Genomic DNA, 9,169 nt, shown 5'->3' on the forward strand with positions numbered 1-9,169 from the left:
CCACGACTCCCACTGACTCAGAATCAGCCACTTAGGGGTCTATTCATGAAGCAGTGAAAAGTGTGGATAAGTGAGCATGTGAAGAAGTTACCCATGGCAACCAATCAGCTGCTCCGTACAATTGTATAGTACGCAAATTCTAAACTTTACTTCAATGCTGATTGGTTGCCATGGGCAACTTCTCCACACTTTTCACTGCTTCATGAATAGACCCCTTGGTTACCAAATGAATTCGGAGCCAGTGGTTGCAATAAACAACTACCACTACTAAACCTATTAAACTTGCAGCAAATTATCCCTGACTCTCAGCACGCTTCAGTTGCCTGTGACTACAGTGATGGGAGGGAGGTCACCACTCTGATAATACAGAACTGAGGAATAGGGGACGTTGACCTCGGGGTTTTCTCTACATTTATAAACTCTCTACTCCAACGATTAAAGAGTTAAACATCTCCGGCAGGGTTAACACATATCAGTGTTCCTTCAAGGATTCTTGTGAGTTTGTATGGATAGTTTGGATTGTTCTTTTATGTCGTTTTAAAACAAGTAGACTAACTAAACTGGATAAAAAACTAAGAAAAGAAAGCATGTATGCCTCCCATATTACTATAAACCAGTTATGGCGGGACTCAGGGGCTCTGAGAGCAGCAGACAGGGGCAAGAACAAATTAACTGGGTAGCTACTAGCAGTGGGATACTATAGGGGCAGCGGAGTGCAGGGTTGATGTCATATTTACATCAGGGAGAACCACAGGCATTAACAGTGTGGACATGCTGGCAGGTGCAGAAGAGATCTATGGTTGTAAATATGCGTATAAAGATTTCAGTTATTTTACTAACAGTATCCCCAAGTTTATTTTTTTTATTACTTAGGTTTGTGGAACCTTATGTTCGAGCCCTAGCCTGCAGGAAATACTGGCACTGGTTGCCACACTACCCAAGTAGTCAATGGCTTCCGGAGTGTGCTGGGACTTGCAATTCCATCCACTTTAGTCAGTGGTTCCCAAACTGACATTGTTACACTACCGCTAGTCTGGATCCCGGACATCACAATGCCGACGCCGGAATCCCGGCGGCACAGGCTTTTCTCCCTCTATGGGTGTCTACGACACCCATAGAGGGAGAATATAACCCATGCCCACAGTATGGTGAGCGCAGTGAGCCCGCAGGGGCTTTCTAGTGCTCTTCCCGCTGTCGGTATACTGGCGGCCGGGATTCCATCCGCTGGTTTTCCATACTAATCCCGTGTTTTCAGATAACTGTAGAAACAGAAGCCTATACAGTAGATACAGGCAGAAAGATAAGGTATATAGCAGTGGTTCCCAAACTTTCTTGAATGATGGCCCCCAAGAGTATCAGCATTTTTTTCACGGCACCCCTAGGTCAAAAGTTTCTTTTAGAAATTCAGCAAAAATGATTAAATTAATTGTCCTATATGTTATCCTTAGGGTCAGTTATGTGGTGAGGGACAGGGTTGTGCTCCTGATTGTCCACATACCGTATGATTGGAAGCTACAAGCACTGCTTTCACCTATCACATTGACCACTTACCTAGGGCACCCCTGCAAGTACCCTGAGGCACCCCAAGGTATCATGGCATCCAGTTTGGGAACCACTGACTAAAGTATTGATTTCTTAAGGACTATGATGATATAACCACGCCTGTTCACAGTATTTAGAGTTGCATATACTGTATCTTAAGATAGGTGAAACCTACAATACTCATGTTAAGTTACAATTTTGTAGATATAATTTTACATTTACATTCGAGCTGTAACATTTACTGTAAATGAGTACTTTGTGGCATTATAAGTACTGTCTAATCTCCAACGTCTAACTAAAACTAGCAGCAGAGGGCAGCAGCCCAGCACATTTGTCAGCCACTGTGTCTGTCAGGTGTTCCCGTTATGGAAAATTCTCACCAAAACCATCCAATTTAGTAATTACTGAATCATTTGAAAGCCATCCCCACCAGCTTCTAATGTTTGTGGGGGCCACAAGACCACTGACTTGCTGAACACAATCTAGTGCCCAAAGTTTACTTTATGCCACAGTACCCCATACTTGTTCATATTATGCCACAGTGTCCCATAGTGTCCACTGTTCAAATGACAGTTAGGAGCTGGTTGGTTTGTACTTTATCTCTCTCCACTTTATCAATCTCCAAGGCTTAGTACATCTCCCCCTTAGTCATTATGTACAATCCCCTCCCCTGTTCTTCGAAATAGTATGTATTTGAATCTCGCCCTTTGTGTTTACCATTTAAAGATCAACCTTTTGACCCATTTGACCTATTGACTGTCGACCATCTGGTGTCTCCCTATTGATTGTCTATCTATTCACTGTCAATCATATAATCCACACCCTTCCAAATCGCTTGTAAACTAACACCTTCTAAATGCAAATTGTGCTGTATACTGGACATATATCATTATTATTATCCTTTATTATCCACCATATTATTCAACACTTTATGCAGAAAAATAAATGATTTACGTCAGTCTATATTCCATTTAGCTCTTATGATAAAAAGAACACAATCTCCTCACAGATATTTGGAACTGAACCAATGGTCACAGAGCTGTGAGGCAGCAACGCTAACCACTGTGCCTCCCACTACCAGGGATCTTAGCACTGAGTGAAGAAAGACCTTCCCCACTTATTAGCACCATATGTACTCATACAAGATAATAAAATTGGTAAAAAAAACCCACCAAAACATTATTCATGGTCTTTCATATGGACATGGAATGATTGCTGTTTGTTCACCTGTCACTATTGTTCCTTAGGGATCCAAATCCTGGGCTGATGGATCGCCACTCAACTTTCTGAAACTAACCAATGGTCTGCTTGGAATATTTGGTAGCAACAAGTGTATAAGTCTCAACCTTGGAGGTGAATATGTAATGGACATATAAATTATTATAAAATCATTATTATACAATCTTTGCTACCTATTAAAACAAAACCATCTGCTTGACTTTGCACAGCAGGCTAACTGGACATTTATGTCCTGATAAAAAGGAAGTGGTGGGGGACACTTATCTTCTGTTGGCGCTGAGACCGGGTCATGTGTGCCAGCCCTTGGTTCTAGCACGGTGCCAAAGAAGTATTGATTTGTGCACATAATTACCAAAACACAGCACTCAGGACTGGGCTCTGAAACGGCCCGGCATTCTAGTACGTGCACAACAGGGGGAGCGGTCACGGCTCACGGGGATGTAGCGACATGCCCTATCTTTCTGTATGTTGGGTGGCCAAGCAGAGTGCTGGGAGGTGAAGCTGGGAGGCCTGCCCCTTGCTGACTAACTGCCATATGGCTAAAAAAGGGATGGCCATTGGTGGGGTAACTATGGATGGTGCCATTGATAAATAGCCTTGATGGTATGCAGGAGAATAGTGAGGAAGGAGGTAGTGAACGAAATGGGGGTGGAGAAGGGGGGAGAGAAAGAGCAGTCAGCAAGGGTATTAACATGGGTACTAACAAGGGTATTAAACACACTAAATGACAACTACTTACTACAACTAATAAAGGAACTAACTAGGTACAATGCAATCTTAGACCTGATATTAACTAACAATGGGGAATTGATATCAAATATTATAGCAGGGGAGCCCATAGAAAACAGCGACCACAATATGGTCACATTCAATATCAGTTATCATAAGCAGTCCTATATTGGCTCAACTAGGACTCTAAACTTTAGCAAAGCCAACTTTGACATGATGAGAGAAGCTTTAAGGGACATTGAATGGGAAATTTTGTTTCAAGGAAAAAATACTACAGAGAAATGGGAGGCATTAAAATCACTGCTCGTTAGTAATACTCGCAAATTTATTCCCATGGGCAGCAAAGGACTAAAAATTCCAAACCAATGTGGTTTAACAAAGAGATTAAGGAACTAATGGGCAAAAAAAGTGAGCATTAAAAAAAAATACAAATCAACCGGGAATGTGGAGTCATTTCAGCACTATTAGGATTGTAAGAAAATATGCAAAAAAGAAATTACAGCGGCTAAAGTAGAAACGGAAAAGCTAGTAGCAAAGGAAAGCAAATCAAACCCCCAAAACATTTTTAAATATGTAAACAGTAAAAGATTAAAGAACGAGAGTATAGGCCCTTTAAAGGACAAGCTGGGAGTCTTAATCAAAAATTATAATGACATGGCGGATAAACTAATTGAGTTTTTCTCATCGGTATTCACAAGAGAGGACCAGATGCAGGGATTAACACACTATCTCAACAAAGATAATGTCTCACTGCTAAGTGCTTATTTAAGTGAGGAGGTAGTCTATGACCGATTAAAAAAAATTTAAGATTAATAAATCACCTGGTCCTGACGGAATTCACCTAAGGGTTCTCATGGAGTTTCACTCTGAACTAGCGAGACCGCTATTTTTGATCTTCAATGACTCACTTACATCAGGCATGGTTCCCAAAGACTGGCGTATAGCAGAAGTAGTGCAGATATTCAAAAAGGGAAGTAAAGCCGAACCGGGTAATTATAGACCAATTAGTCTTACATCTATAGTGGGGAAAGTACTGGAAGGTATTCTAAGGGATAGTATACATAAATTAATTGAAGCCAATAAGGTTATTAATAGGAACCAACATTTGTGAAGGATAGATCATGCCAAACAAAATTACTAGGTTTTTATGAAACGGTTAGTGCGAACCTTAATCAGGGTAAGGAGGTGGATGTAATCTTTTTAGACTTTGTTAAACCTTTCGACACAATACCGCACATGAGACTTATCTATAAGTTACAAAAACTAGGGCTAGGGAGCACAATATGCACTTGGTTTAGAAATTGGTTAGATAATAGGAAGCAGCACGTTGTGGCAAATGAACTTTTTCAAATTGGACTGAAGTACTAAGTGATGTGCGACAAGGGACTGTACTTGGACCACTGTTGTTCAACATCTTCATTAACGATCTAGCAGTAGATCTAGAGAGCATGGTGTAAATTTTTGCAGACGATACCAAATTGTGTAAGGTTATAAATATGGAGGGAGATGCTGAGTTTATTCAGAACGACTTAGTTAAATTAAACTGGAAGCATGGGCAGCAAAATGGAGAATGAACTTCAATACAGACAAGTGTAAGGTAATGCACTTTGGTTCCAAGAACAAAAATAACACCTACATACTAAATAGTGTAAAATTAGGGGATTCTGTACTGGAAAAAGAATTAGGTGTTCACATAGATAACAAACTAAGCAGCAGTACCCAAACTAGGATTGCAGCAAAGAAGACTAACAAGGTATTAGCATGTTTAAAGCGGGGAATTGATGCAAGAGATGAGAGTGTTATGCTCCCACTATATAAATCCCTAGTCAGGCCACATCTTGAATACTGTGCACAGTTTTGGGCACCATACTACAAAAAGGATATCCTGGAACTGGAAAAGGTTCAGAGGCAGGCGACCAAACTAATTAAGGGGATGGAGACACTGGAATACAAGGAAAGGCTTGCAAGACTAGGCATGTTTACACTGGAAACGAGGAGACAAAGAGGGGACATGATCAACATCTACAAATATACAGAGCCGGCCCTAACCAATATGATGCCCTAGGCAAGATTTTGGCTGGTGCCCCCTAGCAACACTGCTGGTTCCGCCTCTGACCTTGCACCTCTTTCCCAGCACCATCACCCCTCACCCATAACAGTCCTTATTTTGGTGTTTGTACCCCCTATATTTTAAATAGGAACAGTTAGCAGATTTGGTGCACAGCCCAGAAAGGTGTGTGTTTTTGCTGGCAAGGGGCATGGCCACACAATAGTACCCCCAATTCAAATTACGCCACACAGTACTGCAACTTTATTCACATTTGATCATGCGATAGTGTCCATAATTCATATTGCATCCCACAGTAGTATCAATTTACCTTATAAACGTTACTCCTCACAGTAGAGCTCCTTATTCACATTATACCACACTGAATTTCTCCTTATTCACATTACACCACACCCTATTGCTCTTTATTCACATTAGACGACACAGTAATGCTCTTTCTATACGCAACGCCACTTAGTAGAGCACCTTATATACATAATGCCACACATTAGTAATGCATTTATACACATAATTCCACAGAGTAATGCCCCTTACACATATGAGACACATTATTAATGTCCTTATAAAAAATAATGTGCCTTACACATTATGACAACCTTTATTAATGCCCTTTTACACATAATGTCCCTTACACATAAGCAGCACATTATTAATGCCCTTATACACATAATGACACACATAGTGCCCGCTACACATTTACTGCACATTATTAGTGCCCCTATACACATAATGACACACATACAATAGTACCCTGATACACATGTGCCACACATTATTAATGCCCTTATACACACAATGACACACATAGTGCCCCTTACACATATGTTACACATTATTAATGCATTTTTACATGACACACATAATGCTCCTTACACATATTCTGAACACTACTGCACAACCAACCCACTCACATGCACACAGCACTCACACTGCCACTACCACTGTGACCTCTGCTTGGAATGGATACAGATGTCTCCTCATAAATCTTATCTCAATGCTAATGTCGGGCACCTTTTTTTTTTTTACAAAAATGCATCTTATTTGCATTGCTATGTAGCTAGGATGCACAAGCAGCTTCTGCTGATTAAAATAATATGCAGCATGCCAATATACTGTGTGAGACTGTGGCTGTATCTACATATGAAATACTACACACAGAATATAGGCATGCCGCATATCATTTTAATCAGCAGAAGCTGCTGATGCCCCAAGGCATATCAAATGCCCTAGGCAATTGCCTAGTTTGCCTATGCCTATGGCCGGCTCTGCAAATATATAAGGGGATAATACACAGAGCTTGCTGGGGATCTGTTTTTGGTAAGATCAACGCAGAAGACACATGGACACCCGCTTAGGTTGGAGGAGAGGAGATTTTGCACACAGACGTAATTGCTACTTCACAGTAAGGACAATACGTGTTTAGAATTCCCTGCCTGAGAGAGTAGTAATGGCAGACTCGGTCAACACCTTTAATAATGGGCTAGATAAGTAGATAATGGACAAGGATATACAGGATTATGGTGCATAGCTACGCACTATAGTTATTAAAAAAAGAGGAATAAACACAATGACCGACATTAGAAACAGACAAAATTAATCCTAAAAATAATACAGTTTAGTAGACCATAAATAGGTTGAACTGGATGGACAAATTGTACTTTTTTCAACCTCAGAAACTACGTATAAAACCATCTGCAAGGGAACTATCAATGGTTTCACCAACTTATGGTCATCCCTGCTTTGCTATTCACTGAGCTACAGGCCAACCAGAAATGGGAGGGGGTTGGGCTTCATGGGTGTCAGGGAAGGAGTTATGCCCAAGTGTCCCAGCACCTTCAAGAAGAAAAAAACACATTGGGTGGTTTTGTATCTTTGGTTGCGGGAAACCATTTGGTACTCCCCCGTCAATGGTAAAAGTAAACACCATTCGGTATGGAGCATCAATGATTTTGAATCATCAATGGTCAATGGCCATCTCTACTGCCGAGCACAGCTGCTCAGCCAGGCTGTTATGCAGGACCAGCCCATCGGGTCTTTGGGGAGGTATTTTTTTATGAAAAATACACTGACAATTGCGGTAAGTGGATTTGCAGGGACAGAGCTTTCTTGCAGGCTTTGTCCCTACGTGCAATAATTGATATATCCTTGTGATGTATTCAATTGTCACAATACAATTTGGGGCAAATTTATCACAACCTATCCGCATCTGAGATGCGGATTGTAATAAATATGCCCCATATACTTGTCAGTGAAACTAATACAATCCACAAATGTGAAAATCGATTGATTTACCAATCTGTGCTGAGCTATGCAAATACCTAAAGCCTGGACCGTTGGGGTGCCTTGAGGACTACCCTATGTCCATGTTGCCATTGGTATTTGTATAACGGTTGCAATGTGTGCGGAGCACACGGGGCCCCTGGGTTCAGGGGGCCCACACAGCACTCATATTTTAATATTCACCTTCCTGGAGTCCCGCGTCACTTGCTGATGTTGATGTGAAAATTACAACCAAAATGGCCACCGCGCATGCGCAGTAGAGAAATTGGTCTCCAGAGCAGGGCAGGCGACATGTTTCTGGAGACCTGCGCATGCGCAGTAGACTTTGGCACAATCCTGGAGGCTACTGTGCCGTGCAGAGGAGGCGGTCCACCCGGAGTCTGCACAGGGGCCCCCTCAGCTGTTAAAGCACCCTTGTATGTTGCTATGTTTTAAGTGGCGCTGGTATTGCTAGTTTCTATTGTATATAATACTACCTAGATTTATGTGTAGCTGGATGAAAGTGATGGGCAGAGGTGACCTGGGAATACTAGTAATGTCACATCTCTCACCAGGTGGCAGTTTCTGGAATGAGCTGGCCTGTAACCAAAAGCTGCATTTTATCTGTATATACAAGCCGAGTGACCCGTGAGGCTGGAGACAACTGGAACATTATCACCTCTTCACCAGGATATCCATCAACACATTATTGATTTTTTTTATTTGGTCGTCATTTTAGGGTTGTTTAATACTAATAGTACAAATGTGCTATTAACTGTAGCGAACAAATAAAAAATTACCTATATGGGCTACTTTTATTACCGGCATATTTTGTTTAGTATCACAGTAAAACGTCCAAATATGCCGCCGATATTTAACATTACTTACTTTATTAATATTACTGTACCTTATTGGTAAGGTCCATCAGCACCCTCCTCATCACCAGTGTCCTCTGCACAGCTCCCAGCAGCCTTCTGCAGCCAACGGCGGGTTGTTCACTCACATGCATTGCGCTTCCACCCGGTGGAGACTCATCAAAGCCGGTAAGGCTTTGCTGAAGTTGGAAAGGCTTTTGCTGGGTCCCCATTGCAATCAGAGCCAATGCCATACCGCTAATGCCATCTATAGATGATGTAAACGGTATCGTGGCAAACAGCATAAAGATTAGTACTGTTTGCTAAATACAGAACAGAGGAGGACATAACATAAACCTTTTAGCAAGTGCTAAAGGGGTTTTGTCTCATCCTTAAATGGAGCCCATAGTGACAAAGAACAATGTAGCCAATTTCTAATTGGTTCCCATGGGTGATAACCACACATTTGCACTTTCTT

At 41.5% G+C, this 9,169-nt stretch overlaps 1 protein-coding gene across 1 annotated transcript in view; it reads left to right on the forward strand.

The window, feature by feature from the left end:
- Window positions 1-8,655, forward strand: part of LOC135054954 (struthiocalcin-2-like) — a 30,869-nt gene extending 22,214 nt beyond the window's left edge. The window contains exons 4-5 of the mRNA XM_063958453.1: window positions 2,790-2,895; window positions 8,413-8,655. Of these exons, the coding sequence (XP_063814523.1) occupies window positions 2,790-2,895; window positions 8,413-8,489 (183 nt within the window). The 3' untranslated portion in view covers window positions 8,490-8,655. The remainder of the gene's footprint in view (window positions 1-2,789; window positions 2,896-8,412) is intronic.
- Window positions 8,656-9,169: the final 514 nt, after the last annotated feature.

This window comes from Pseudophryne corroboree, chromosome 3 (genome assembly GCF_028390025.1).
Source record: "Pseudophryne corroboree isolate aPseCor3 chromosome 3, aPseCor3.hap2, whole genome shotgun sequence".
Classification (NCBI taxonomy): Eukaryota; Metazoa; Chordata; class Amphibia; order Anura; family Myobatrachidae; genus Pseudophryne; species Pseudophryne corroboree.